Source organism: Alternaria atra, assembly GCF_907166805.1.
Source record: "Alternaria atra isolate CS162 genome assembly, contig: 29, whole genome shotgun sequence".
Classification (NCBI taxonomy): domain Eukaryota; kingdom Fungi; phylum Ascomycota; class Dothideomycetes; order Pleosporales; family Pleosporaceae; genus Alternaria; species Alternaria atra.
This window is the reverse complement of record NW_025091327.1, coordinates 2,309,782-2,323,798: the sequence shown is the minus strand read 5'-3', so window position 1 is coordinate 2,323,798 and position 14,017 is coordinate 2,309,782. Positions and strand designations below refer to the sequence as shown.

At 54.4% G+C, this 14,017-nt stretch overlaps 3 protein-coding genes across 3 annotated transcripts; 2 read left to right on the top strand and 1 right to left on the bottom strand.

Moving 5' to 3' along the window:
* Positions 1-489: 489 nt before the first annotated feature.
* On the bottom strand, positions 490-3,915 carry ALTATR162_LOCUS9094 (uncharacterized protein; the record flags this gene model as incomplete). The annotated part of the gene is made up of 3 exons (XM_043316727.1): positions 490-495; positions 549-3,630; positions 3,680-3,915. The coding sequence occupies 3 exons, from the start codon at positions 3,913-3,915 to the stop codon at positions 490-492; spliced, it is 3,324 nt and encodes a 1,107-aa protein (XP_043172662.1).
* A 1,612-nt stretch (positions 3,916-5,527) lies between these two features.
* ALTATR162_LOCUS9093 (uncharacterized protein) lies at positions 5,528-7,738 on the top strand (the record flags this gene model as incomplete). Its single annotated transcript, XM_043316726.1, has 1 exon — positions 5,528-7,738. One exon carries the CDS (start codon positions 5,528-5,530, stop codon positions 7,736-7,738), a length of 2,211 nt encoding a protein of 736 aa, XP_043172661.1.
* Positions 7,739-11,664: 3,926 nt separating this feature from the next.
* Positions 11,665-13,325, top strand: ALTATR162_LOCUS9092 (uncharacterized protein; the record flags this gene model as incomplete). Its single annotated transcript, XM_043316725.1, has 2 exons — positions 11,665-12,235; positions 12,292-13,325. The coding sequence occupies 2 exons, from the start codon at positions 11,665-11,667 to the stop codon at positions 13,323-13,325; spliced, it is 1,605 nt and encodes a 534-aa protein (XP_043172660.1).
* Positions 13,326-14,017: the final 692 nt, after the last annotated feature.

Below are 14,017 nucleotides of genomic sequence, written 5' to 3'. Positions count from 1 at the left end.
AATCTTCCATGCAGAACACACAGAAGAAAAGAGGTCCAACGTCCCATTTCCAGATCATGCCATGTAGTGGTAAACTTTTGCCTCGCATATATCATTCCACCAGAACTCTCATATGCGCATTCATATCGATACGATGATGATCCGATCGATCGACAGAGCCCATAAGGTAAGCCGTCCACTTGAAACGACATACAAGAACGTTGCTCAAAGTACGCCCCGAAACACCAAGCAATGGCTAAGCGAGTGACGAGACAAACGGCATGGGCCAACAGTGAGATGTTTGATTGAGAACAAGAGGATGAAATTCGTAAGATCCTGAGACACAAGGAGAAACATTGGGAAGTATAGTGTATGCCGCTTTGCATAATGCTCGCTAGCAGATGCGTGTAGGTGAAGATCCGAATCATATACAAGAAGATGGCGCTGCTTTTCCTTGCAACACCACAAAATCTAAAAGAAGATGAGAATCTAAACCCTCAGGCGAGGCGATTATCTCTGAAGAGACGTTAACGGCGAACGCTGTTCGCAGGGGACGCATTTCTGCTTACTCTGCCACGTCGTTGGTTGCCTCCAGCGGCCTGTTGGTGCTGGGGCGGCATGTACATGCCATACGGAGGGTACATGCCTGGCATGCCCTGACCGGCAAGGTTGGCAGGCTGCATCATCGGTGATCCATTGAAGCTGCCGGGGCCTGCAACAGGCGAGGCGTTGCGATAAGCATCCATGCCCGGAACTGGGGCTTGGAAGCCGTTCATCTGAGGGTAGAACTGACCCTGTCGGGCCAAGAGCTGCTGGTACTGCATCTGTTGCTGGTTGTTCATAGCTTGCATATTTGGCATGTACATGGGTCCACCGCCCATCGGGTACTGCTCGAAACCGTTGGAGTCCATGCTTGCTGTGCGCTGGAGCGCGACAGGGTCATAGCCAGGAGCCGCTCCTTGGTAAAAGTTTCCAGGGTTCGGAGGTCCAGATGCAATGCTATCCTTCGATGCTGGCCGGGTTGCGGAGTGTTCGCGATGACCAGGTCCGCCACGAGTGGAAAGACCAACCTCGTCCATAAGTCGCTTGTAGCCTTGTTGAGGCTGCGCCTTGATGCGCAAGAGGACGTTACGTACGTTCTGTACCACATCCGCGCGAATCTGCTCATCGAAGAATGGGGTGGTTAACACCTTGAAGATCAAGGTAGCACCGCAATTCTGATCAGCCAAGATGTTTTCCAAGACCTGGTCATTGGGAGAGAAGAAAAGTGCCTGTAGGATCGTGTCCCGAGCTTCGGGCTCGTTACGTTGGTTGATAATCTTCAGGACGGTGAGATATGCAACCTTGTGTGTGCAGAGGTGAACAATGTGTGGGACCAGACGAGGAGCCAACACAGTACGTCTCCTTGGGAAGGTGCAGGTGTCGAGGAACCAGGTCAGGAGCAATGCACCGTTCGCATTGGTCGCGAGCTGAACGCTGTGGAGAGCAATCGTAGCAGCTACCATACGCTGCTGATCCTTGGTGGCATAGTGGCTCTCCAAGCAAGCTCGCATGGCACGGGCACCGAATCGGCCCTGGGCGAGATCCCAAAGTCTGCCCAGCATGACCTCGAAGATGAAGTCGTTAAACTTCTGGTACTTGAGGCAGCCTTGCATAACGTAATTACCGAACTGGTCGAGGAAGAGCGCCATAGCATATGGTTGGACAGCATCCACGACCATCCTCTGCATAGTCTCGGACTTGGAGACATCGATGATCTTCTGAGCAGCCCATGTTCCGTTCTTGTGTACACCAATCTTAGCGAGATGGGGAGCAATCTCACGAAGCATAGCTTCCTTGGTAGGCTCCTCGCAGAACTCGAACAGCTTCTGCACGACAGTGTTACCGAGGTAGTCAGAGGACAGCTCAGCAATTTCAGGGAGCATGGCCATGGCGATATTCTCAATGTCCTCCTTGGAGCAGGACCCGTTATCAATGCGCTTGCGGATCTCTCGCAGTCTAGGGGCATCGTGGATGCGGGTGTGGCTCGGCTCCTCAACAGATGGAATCTCATCGACGTAGTTGTTGAATTGGACAGCCTTCTCGACCTTGTTAGTAATCCTGGACTGTTCATCGTCCGTGGCGCCCAACTCCTTTACAATCTGGATAATGTCGCTGCGGATGTCGCTAAGCTCTGGCGTGGTCAGAGGAACGTTGGCGGGGATGCTGCTCATCTTGGTAGCAGTGGCAGAGCCGGCCGCACCCTCAACCTGAGCCTTTGACATTGGATCGGGGCTCGGCGAAGGGAACAGACCGTTGTGACCGGGCGTGGCCGCTGCACTTGGAATCTTAGCGTAACCGATGCGAACGGGGCCAGCGCCTGGGAAGATCTCTTTTCCGTTCAAAGTCGACTTGGCCTGAATGGCGCTCTCGAGGTTTTCGTAGTTGACGAAACCGCAATTCTTGTGAGTGAGCACTCGGGTAGACTCAATACCGCCGTACTGAGCGAAGATGACCTGGAGTGACGAAACCGTGGTTGACGAAGGGATGTTGCCGAGCCACAGGGATCGAGTGGGTCCTTCCAGAGTTCCGTCATCGCCCAGGTTGTTACCAGGCAAATGAAGCTTCTTGACAGCTTCAGTGAGGTTGTACTCGGCATCCTCAGTCAAGTCACCAGATCCCATGCCATTGTCAAATCGTCCCATGGCGGGCAAGTAGTTTCGCATCATGCCCCGCGAAGGAGCGTCTAGCACACCGGCAGTGCGAGCTCGTGGACGCGCATTGGAAGCGAGGTTCGCGAATGCTTGGACTTCAAGGTTGTGCTGGCGCACAGCCTCATGGATGAGAAGAGCGTTGGCCTCGGCAGGAGTTATGGCGCCGCTGTATCCGCCATACTGGTCCTCCTCGTCTTCGGCGTACTTCTCTTTGGCATTGACTGAGTAGGACCGGAAGCGGTTTGCGCTGTTGGCGTTCTGGCTGTTGGCGTTCCTCTGGCTCTCAAGGAGTAGCTCAATGTCGGACGGGGCCAAGGTAGCTCGCGCAGGTTGAGGAGTGTCGACTAAACCAAGGTAATCGAGAATCTTGACATCAGTGTCGGCAAGCGAATCGCGGGAGAATGAAGACCTGGGTGAGCCAGGCCCGTTTGAGCCAACAGAGGCAATACTGTGGAGCGTGCTGCTTCGGTCACGGCCCCAGCCGTTGGAGAAGATGGGGTTACCAAAGGCAGAGTTGGAAGGAGGCATGTAGGCTCCCGGTCGTTGAGGCATTGAGCCAGCACGGAGACGCGAGAGCAGTGCAGACTTGGCAGCAGCGTTCGTAGATCCAAGAGCACTGAAGCTCGAGCTGTCGGTCGGTGTACCCGGGCCGGGCTTGAAGGGGCTCGTTGAGGGCGTTGGCCGTGAGCTCTTGGGGAGCAGGGAGGCGCCGGACATGAGGCCGGGAGGGGCAGCAGAGGGGGAGAAGCGGGAGGGCAGGGTGCCAGCGCGGGCACGACGACCCGAGGCGGGTGCAGCCTGTGTCGCATCTGGCATAGCGTTGTTGAAGTCTGGGAAGCTCAAGTTCTCGCTGTTGGGGGATTCTGGGATGGTCTCGCGCAGCGGCGTGGAATTACCGCTGGTAGGAGGTCCCCACATTTGCGGAGTTAAGCCCTCCTGTGCCTGAATCTCGCGTGCACTGTCAGGGTGTTAGCTCGAGTCGATGCTTGTTTCAGGGTGCGACATACCGTTTGGAAAAGAGTCGACTGCCATAGTCATGCGACGGGGATCCATTGCCAAGCCTGGCACCCGCGGCGGCGGCACCCAGTGGGTTCGAGGCATTGCCAAAGGAGCGGAGAGAGCCGCTGTTGGGAGGCTCGACAGGCGAGGTATTGCCGGTGGAGGAGCCCGAGTGGGGCGGCTGGGGCAGCTGGGGGATGTAGTTGAGATTGATGTGGTGTTCGGGGCGGTTGGTGGGAGCCATTATGGATTACAGACCCTGGGGTGACTTGGGTAGTCTAATAGGGAAGAATAGTCGTAGTGACTCGGTTACCAAAGCCAGGGTAATGGTGCGAAGGAGGGTTGGTGCCGGCCAAAGGAATGTGAGGCGGAGAGGATTATTGCCAGCAAGACCGGGCTCAGCTCAGCGCAGCCTGTGTGTAGGGTGGAGACGACGACACCGGTTGGATCCAGTCCGGATGCGATGGCGGAGCTGCAGACGGCGGGATGGGCGCCGATAAGGAGTGACGGAGGATTGGCGGTGGTCGATTATGGAACTGTACAGCAGCAGGCGGGCGGAATAGACAGATCACCGGAGTGCCTGGAGAACAGAAGTAATAGGATTAAGCGGACGGTGGCCGATGGAGCATTCGGAGCTCGTACAGAGGCCGATACAGCTAGTTGTCGCAGGAGAGGAGGGGCGAGAGAAGGATGAAGCGATGGGAAGATGCGCAACGGAGGGAGTGGTGAGGTTCGCTTGATAGAAATGGGGAGCCACCAGGAACACGAGGGAAACTAGCTCAATTGGGGTGGGCTGCCAGAACAAGCACGTTACAGGTTACGGGCACGATCTACGCGGTCGGCTACGGTTGCAGGAGGGCTGTTCAACGTCGAGTGAGGGTTCCCATTGCACGGCAGCGACGCATTGCTTTTGTACAAATTCAGGGGCACCGCTATCGTGGCTTTCTCCTGCAATTGTGTCCTTAGTCGGTGGCCGCGGGATCAGAGCAGCGCATGTCCGCTACCGTCTGAAACACAGAGGCGCGTCGAGAAAGTCTGTTACTCCAGAATCTGACGTGGACACTGTGTGCCTTTGGCCTGTCTGGACGTGTGATTGGCCTGCTGCAGCGAAACATGGATTAACGTGCAGTTGTGGTCCTGCATGGCCATAGACGGCCTGTCAAAGTTTGTTCTTCAACGAGCACGCAGCACTCTCTACCTGTCTCCAGCAGCTGCAACTACACTATGGGCTGCAATGTACGAAATAGACTGCCTAGCTACTATGGCCAATGCATCGTCCACGCAATCGAAACATGCCCTCTTCTGGAAAACATCTAGGGCAGACCACAGCGGGTATGCCTTTGTCCTGCATGTCCTACAAGTAGACGGGCTGACAGGCCACGCAGACCCAAAAAGGCTTTAGTGAGGCGTTGACAGGCCATGGTGCGGTACCTTGGAACGACGTTTATCAATCATAAGCACGCTATGTTTCAGGGCCCATGGATCCCGCCAAGCCCTTCCCGCTGACTTGGCGACGTCTCAATCGCCCGTCGCGTCATTCGCAGGCGCGTGCTCTCGATTCAACGCCGACAAGTCCATGCAATTCAAGACACAGCGCCATCACGCCGCTTGAAACGAACCACCGGTCCCGCATAATATCGCAATACCACACGAGCCCGCCGCCCTGCAGTCCATGCTGGATAATCCTTCACCCCACAGTTGGAGCGCATAATCCGTGTCTCATGGAAGTCTTCTGGAAATCCTCACCCAACCCTTGATCGCTGCCGTCCGACTCGCTTTGCCTCAGGCTCCATCCGCCTCGTCTGCACCTTCCCCGCCTGCCACTGCGCCTGCCCGCCAATCTCTCACCACCCACCATGTCCGAGGAGCCAACTCAGATAGTCATGGAAGATGCCCCGCCCGCGCATCACGATGGCGAGTCCGAGGCATCTGAAGATGAGAGCGACGAGGAAGCGCCCGCAGAGCTCATGGTCAAGACCAGGGCTAGGCGATCCAATGCGGGCAACCGCATGGCCAACCTGCTCGCCAATGCTGCTGAAGAGGAGGAGGAATGGGGTGAGGAGTGGGAGGAAGCTCCAAACGAGGAGGAGTTTCAGGGCGATGTTATCAATGAGCAGGAGGACTATAACATGGATTCGTCATCATCAGAAGAAGATGACGATGCTGCTGATGACGACGACGATGCAGGCGAGAAGGAGCTACGCAAGGCAGAGCGACAAGAGCGGAACAAGAAGCGCAAAGCCACCACGAATCCCTTCACTGCTCGAGTCGCCGCCGTAGCACGCAAGAAAGTCAAGCTCGACGTCCCGCGCACACAGTCGCCCACGCTCGCTCCTCCCCGCCCCAAGAAGAAGTCCGAGAGGGCATCATGGCTGCCTACCGAAGAGGATGGCCCGGTACGAATGTCCATGCGAAAACAGACGGTAGCCAACAAGGACGCCACACTAGCCAAGCTGAAGGAGAAGGATCGGAGACGCGATGATACCCTAGCTATGATGAAGGCTGCAGAGGCGCGGAAGTTGAAGTCCAAGGAAAAGCCATTGACGCAGGCTGAGAGGCTTGCTGAGGCTGCCCGAAATGAGCGCATCAACAAGAAGACACTGCACAGATGGGAAGAGGCAGAGGAGGCTAGGGCAGCAGAGAGGCAGGCCAAGATTGACGCCCTGAAGAACCGGCAAATCGATGGGCCCTTCTACCGATACTACAGTGGGCCGGGCATCTGGGTCGATGATAAGCTCAAGTATACAGGAAAGGATGCGCCAAGTCTGGAGCATCTCGAAGAAAAGCTCAACAAAGAGGTCACAGCTGCGGAGGCGCCAGCCACACAGCCAGAGCCTACACACCTTCCGGTACAAGCTCCTGAATGCCATGCGGATGATGCTCAACCTTCGTTTCCTTCACTGGATCAGTCTAGCAGCTCATCGCAAATGCCCTCAATACCAGCAACTATGCCACCACAACAAGACAATTCGCAACAACCATGGTCAGCAGCAGCATCTCAAGGTGGCGACGTCTTCATGGGCTCGTTTGGCATGCAACACCCGAGCACCGTAATGTTCGCACCACCGAGCCAAGATTCGTTCCTCTTTGGTATCGACCAATATGCCCAGAATTCGCAATCCCAGTCCATGCATGGTGACCAACTCCCTCCATTCCCTTATACGGAAGCTTCTCCCTTCCAAAGTCAATACGCGACTTCACAAACAACCCTCTCCCAACAATTGCATCCCTCTCTCAGCGACCATTCCCTATCTCACCAGAACGGCGACTCAGCAGTAGGGCCCCAAGCCCTCCTTGCACAATTTCAAAAACCCGCCTTACCTCCTCAACCACCACGGCGCAAAGTCATACGTCGAGCTCTCCGCAACCTCCTAATCCTATCCAACTTCCCCAACCTCGACGCCCCACCAGCATCATCATCGCGAGCCAGAACAGCAGCCTCACTCCTCAAGGAGAAGGATAAGTCGGCTTTGGTACAACTCTACGCTGCGCTGTTCAACTGGACCCCTGCCGAAGCTACAGACTATATACAAAAGACCCTCATTGCGCCACCAAAGCCACCACGAAAAAACGCCGCACCCAAAACTGAGCCAGAGATTGTGCTCAAACCAGGCCAGAAGCTGTGTCCTATTACCAACACTATTGCCAGATACCGCGACCCCGAGACCGGTATCGCGTATCGTGATGCGCGTGCTTTTGGTGTATTGAGAGGTGTAGTAGGGGGCGGTTTTGTGTGGAGCGGCGATCTGGGATGTTACGTAGGAGGCAGAGCAAAACCACTAGAGAGTATGGGAGGAAAGGGTTTTCTGGGTATGCCACCAGCGAAGAACGTGCCGAGACGGTTTTGGGAAATGTCAAGTCCGTCAAAGAAGGTCATGGCGCCACCTCCGCCTACGCCTACACCAGCGACAAAGGCGCAGATGCCAGTCCACGAACAAGTGCAGCGTGTAGAAGGGCCAAAGTCGGCGGGGCAAACGCAAGGAGACACTATTACTGTTGCGGCACCATCTGTAGGTGCGTCGCAAAGTCCTGCGCCCGTTAAGACGGAGACTGGTGCTGTGTTATGAACAGCGGATGTGTGAGAACATATGATTTTGTAATAACATGCATGATATCCATATACTATCAATACCACTATTCAAACATCCTCTATATTGTCTAGAGCAACACCATCAATCGTCAAGGTCTTTTCAGTAGGCTATTGCAATCTCAGTTTCTACTACTCGCATTCACATGAACATCCAAGTGACATCGTGTGATACTCCTAGCGCTGCGGACCTTACAGAACTCTGGTATGCGTTAGTGCTCTTCGAATAAGGTGTACAAACACTCGTTCATCCACAGTGAAGTGGAAGTGGAAGTGAGGGTGAAAGTGAAGGTGAAAAGGGAAGACAGATCCCACTAACTCTTTACCGACTGCCACAGTACTCGCTGCCCATGTCAAAGCCACGATACTCGACGCGATTCTAACGCCGCGATACACATATATACGGTACTGGTATCACAGTCCAAAGCTTACCCATCTCTGCGAAGAGCGCCCTTTCCAATCCAGAAGACCCCGCCCGATCACTTCAACACCCCAACTCCCCATCACACCGTCGAGTTCCTTTGTAGTCACACAATCGCGCCCAGAGATCTCACCGACGATGAAGTATGTCCACGCCATAGTACTTACCCTCGTTCTCATCACCTTCTTTTGCTGTTTCTTCGGCTATTGTCTCATGAGGAGCTGCCGAAGGGCGATTGATCTGGAATTCCAGGAGATGAATTATGTGAGCGACACTGGTGTGCGGGCTGGAGGTGGAGGAAGTAGGGAGAGTGGAAGTGGAAGTAAGAGTGGCGGAGGGAAGAGCAAGAGCGGAGGCACGAAGAGTCAGAGTGGAGGTGGAGAGGGCAGTAAAGCGGCGAAGAGTACTGAGACTGATGGTGGAGGGGCAAAGAGTAATGTCGCTGGAGGTGATACTGGAGGAGGATGGGACGTAGTAAATAACAACGACAACGACGGGGGAGGCAACGACAAGTGGAACTAAGAGTGGATAGATGCAGAGTGGAGGTATGTCAATGGTAGTACGAAGGAAGATGGGAAGTTGCTAATAACGAAGATAGACAGAACAGTGACACGAGATACAACAACCATGAAAGCTGACCAATGATCCGCGGTCGTCGCGTCTTCGTGTAACAACCAATGCGAGCACGAGCGTCTATAAAACGGTGCACAAGTTTGTTCCTCGAGCATGTACCACAGTGAATATTGAGTTCTTGGGAGTCTTTTTATTTATTTGCAGCTAGCAAGAGAACCAAGCACCGACTGTCAAAATATAGGAAACCTGGACTTACGAGATCACAATGTATGTACGTGGAGAAGGCGGAACAGCGAGAGCCATCGAAGCATCGGTCGCGGTACACGAAGAGAGAACGGGGAAGATCTGAGCGATCGCAGACCAGGAAGTATTACGAGGATCGACATGGAGAGAGCCACGGCGCTCGTGACGCGAATGCAGACTGGTCAAGACCGAGAGACGTGGAAAGGGCGAGGCCGGCGATACAGTTGGATACTCTCATGCAGCCGCAGCAGCAGCAAGCGTACGGACAGTCATATCATCCTTCGCTTGGTTGGCAGGAACAGTGGCCTGGCGTAAATCAAGCTGAACGCGCACACTATCCGCCGATGCAGCAACAGATACCAATGCCATGGCAGGCTCAAGGAGCGGCTCAGACTCCACCTTTCGCTATGCCTACAGCAGTACCGCAACAGCCGTTCCCGCAAATGGCAGCAAGAATGCCTGAACCTCTTCAATGCTCACCTCAGTATCCAACTCAATATCAACCCCGAGAGCAATCTCACTATCGACAGCCCTACATAGAGACGATTAGTTCGGATACGCCAAAAGCCAATCCGCGCCGAACTCCTCCAGTGAAGCCAAGATCCCCCGCTAAACGTGTACATCGAGCTGAGAAGGTTGATTTCATCCACATCTGCGATGAGTATCCGCCCATCGTATTAGAGGCGCTAAAGAAGGCAGCCCCTCGATCATCGTCATCGTCCTCATCAAGCTCCAGTGATACATCCGGCACCACATTAGAAGTTCCACGTGAATCTATTCCGCGAGCGACGCCTGGTTTCGCGGGTACGGTGCCCTTCGAGTTCTCGCAATATCCGCATACGGCGACGAGAGCTTGGAACGGACCTAGATCGTATCCTCTGCAATGGAATCACAATACGATGGGGGTCGATGGGCCAGATGCTCAAGCCAGGTACGCACCTTTCACGCCTATGAGCGAGTATACAGCGAAGCCATGGGGTTTGCACACGAATAGAAGGCGTTCAGCACCGAGTAATACTCACCCTCATTTTGCTGCTCGTTTGTAGACTGAAGACTGCTACCGTTCATGGATGGTATGCTGACATAGGTTGTAGGGTCTAACGCTGCGAGGTTTCGCTCGTACGAGCGGTGGAGACAGCGGACGACGAGCCCGAGCGACAGCGGACCAAGGAAGGACCAGCGTCGAGAAGTAGAGCAGCACGAAGCGAAAGAGGTCAGGACGAAGCTAAACGAAGATACACACCAGGGGAACGAGAGGGAACGGGTCGTGACTAGTGTACGGGATGAACAGCCGGAGCTCGGCGGACGGTACGATCGACAGCCCGAGCAGAATCCAGGCAAGGAACGTTTGTCAACAACACAAAACGTTCCACGCTACTCTCTAATGCCTATTCCGGTAGTCGAGGAACCATCTACTCCAACGTCGGAGGGGTACACAAGCATACCGAAGGTACCGTCGGCTTCCGGCAGTGCTGTTCACCCGATAACTAGCTCAGCGCCACTATCTCCTATTTCATAAATCCGAAATCCACTCAGGTCGCCTAGATCGTCCGTATCAATTCTGGACAAGGGCGAGTAGTGGTAGATGCAACTGGGGAATTGAGGATAGTCTTGCGAGAGTGGCGTGCGTGATGTGCGGCACTGTTCTTCTGCAAGACGGCATGGAAGGACCAATAGTTGGATGTCTTGTAATCAAGTACGTGGTTTAACGAGGCTGTGATGGGATGTGACAAGTATACTGTGTAAGCCCCACGAGATTACGGTAGCACCTATTGTTAGGCATAATACATGGCCGTAACGGCATAAGCTACAGCATGAGCGCTTGTTTGAGGCATGTGGAGTGGTGTAGGGCAGTGCAACTGTACATACGCATTCGTATATGGATACGTCAAGTACGCGTCTTTTGCAACGGAAAGCTCCGCGCGATCTCGGTAGATGGGTTGTCGCTTATTGAATCGATTGTCAACCAAATGACCGAAGCCTAGGAGGCCGAGACACAGGCCAAGCACCCCGTGTGCAGATTCTGATGGCGGGTAATGTCCGACTACGACGACCGATGAAGCTTCAGCTGTGATGGGTTCATGCTGCGAATCCGAAGTGTGAATGGTAAAAGATGCGTCTCGGTTCCGAGGTCACGTCAGCTAGGAAGCGGGAGGAGTCGCGCGATGCTCTGTTTAGGGGGCGTGGTGCGAATGCGCAGTTCGGAGCGCTGAGGTCTAGCATCATGTCAGAGCAGCTAGCCATAGCCACAACGACGCATTCGAAACGGCTATTCTGTTGTCGCGACCTGTCATTCGTGATTAGAGCTGTTACCGGGGCTATGAAAGGTTATCCACGACTAGGTTCCTCGGCGGCGACTGATGCACGTTCGCGCTTCTCCACTCTGTTAGGGCGCTGGACCCTGGTGGGAGGGAAACCCCAACCAGGCCGTGAGTTGCGCGTTGTGCGTCCCCAAGATCGGAACATGGCACCTGTTGGACAAGATTGCACTGTCCACCCACCATCTTCCCGCCTTCCCGCCTTGTGACTTTTCAAAGTCCTACATCACACTCCTTTACTGCGATTTTATATAACATTGATCCACGCCTCCACTGCACGCCTGTACTCGCTCTCGCTTGATGGCGGACCCGAGTAACTAGGCCCCTTTCACTCACCAAGGAATCCTTCCGATGCTCAAACCAAACCGCCGGCCCATACACGAGTATGAGCTGGTTCCGCGCCAATCTCTCGATGGCCAAGACGAAGAAGATGTCGGCCAGGAGCCAGGCGCCTCAAGTTCGTCGCGCCGTTCGTGGCTGAACCGCCTGGGTAGCCGCTTCAATGCTGTCAACAAGCTCTCTGATCGCGCTGTATACGCCCACTATGTCACACCACGCCGCCGCAAACGGTCCATACTGCGGCTGATATACTGGAGTCTATTCTCCGTACCTTACATTCTCATAGTCCTAGTGCTGGTCGCCGGTATCTTCTTTCCGAGTTACACGGTCAGGCCTCCACACTACAAGGAGCTGCGACAGCGAGCGACCAACACCGGGCGCGCAAACCCCTACAACGAAAAGGTCTTCATAGCCGCCTCGCTCGCCGAGACCAAGGGCGATTTGACCTCTGGCGCGTGGGGGAGAGAGGTCCTGGAGCTAGTTGAGTTACTAGGACAGGAGAATGTGCACCTAAGCATATACGAAGACAACCCTGATCCAGTGACGAAGCAGTCGTTAATCTCGTTTCGCGAACAGGTCAAGTGTAAGGCGCTTTGCCCCGTGTCGGTGGTAAAAGAACAAGGCTGACAACCCAACCAGGCAACTCCACCATCGTATCCGAAGATCTTGACCTCGCTACCCTCCCCCACATTACGCTACCCAACGGGGAGAAACGCCTCAAACGCATCGCCTTCCTTGCTGAGGTGCGCAACCGAGCCCTTGCCCCAATCGACAAGCATGGAGTCAAGTTCGACAAGGTCCTGTACCTGAACGACGTCAATTTCGATCCCGTCGAAGCTGCCCAGCTCCTCTTTGCAACCAACATCGACTCGACCGGACGGGCTGACTATGCAGCCGCATGTGCTGTCGACCACATCATGCCCTTCAAGTTCTACGACCGTTTTGCCACGCGCGATTTCGACGGCATGATAACTGGCTTGCCCTTCTTCCCGTGGTTCACCAGCGCAGGAACAGGGACCAGCAGGAGTGATGTGCTCGCTGGGAAAGATGCGGTGCGGGTACGGAGCTGCTGGGGCGGAATGGTGGCTTTTGAGGCCAAGTGGTTCCAAGACGGGGCCGGTGTACAGCCAGAACCCGCAAACCCACAGAATGGGACGCCTAATCACAGCGTCTCCCCGCTTCGGTTTAGACACGACAACGAGACCTTCTGGGAGGCCTCCGAGTGCTGTCTGATCAACGCGGATCTGCAGTACCGAATGTCTGGTAAAGGCCGGCCTGCGGAATCTAGGATTTACATGAACCCGTTCGTTCGGGTAGCATACGACGAGAAGACCCTGAGCTGGCTCTCCTTCATTCGTCGCCCAGAACGCCTCTACGCCCCAATCCACGACATCCTCAACTACTTTGTTGGTTTCCCTGAGAAAAAAGCGCGCTTCGCTGAAGAGCCAGGGGAGCTCGTGACAGACAAGCTCTGGATCTACGACCAGCCAGCCGCGGCTTTTGCACAAAACGCGACAGAAGCCGATCTTGAAGGCCACTACGAGGAGCAAACGAGGAGAGCAGAGCCTGGTGGTTACTGCTCATCGCCTAATCTCCTTGTCATTAATGAGAAGCCCGAACACGGCTCTGGTGCGTGGAGCAAGATCTTTGTCCCGAGGCCTCCCAAGTATTGATTGCTCGAGATACGACCATCAACGACGACTTTCTTTCACAGGTATTTCAATACCTCAACCCTTTTCTTTGTCATGCATAGCGGGGCGGTTGGGACAAACGGCGTTCACAGCTCTTTGAGCTTTTCTAGAATTCTACATTACGGCTATCAACAAGGTTCGACCAAGGAGCAACGTCCTTGACCGCAGAGCGCAGGTCCATTAGGGACGTTTGGGGAGTTATTTTGGGATTACTAGTTTAATGCGTTTTCATCGACAAGATCAAGGCGAGTGTTCTCTTCTTTCATCTACTCACAGCTTCATATACGAGCCAGAATAGCCTTAAGATTCGTCAATCATACAATGACAGAGGCCATACTCCAATCGTCGCTCCTCTCTTTCACCGCCTTCATGTTTGGCCACTAGTGTCACCGCTCATGTGCTTCTTTTTCGAAACCCAGGATTGTTCTCTGGTCAGTGTGAAACGCTTTTTAGGGATCTCGCAAAGCATTTTGAAGTACGGCGACTTTCCCGATGTATGATCTTTTAGCTGTCATCCAGCCTGAAGCCAGCCGCAAGACCTGCCACTTGAGTTTCAGCCAATGACGGCACGTGCATATCAGTCAGCCCTATTGCCAAGCCGCTAAACCTAGATATTTCCTTGACTGCAAGATGCGCACTAGGGGGACAACACGGTGCGAAGAAGACGCCTCATC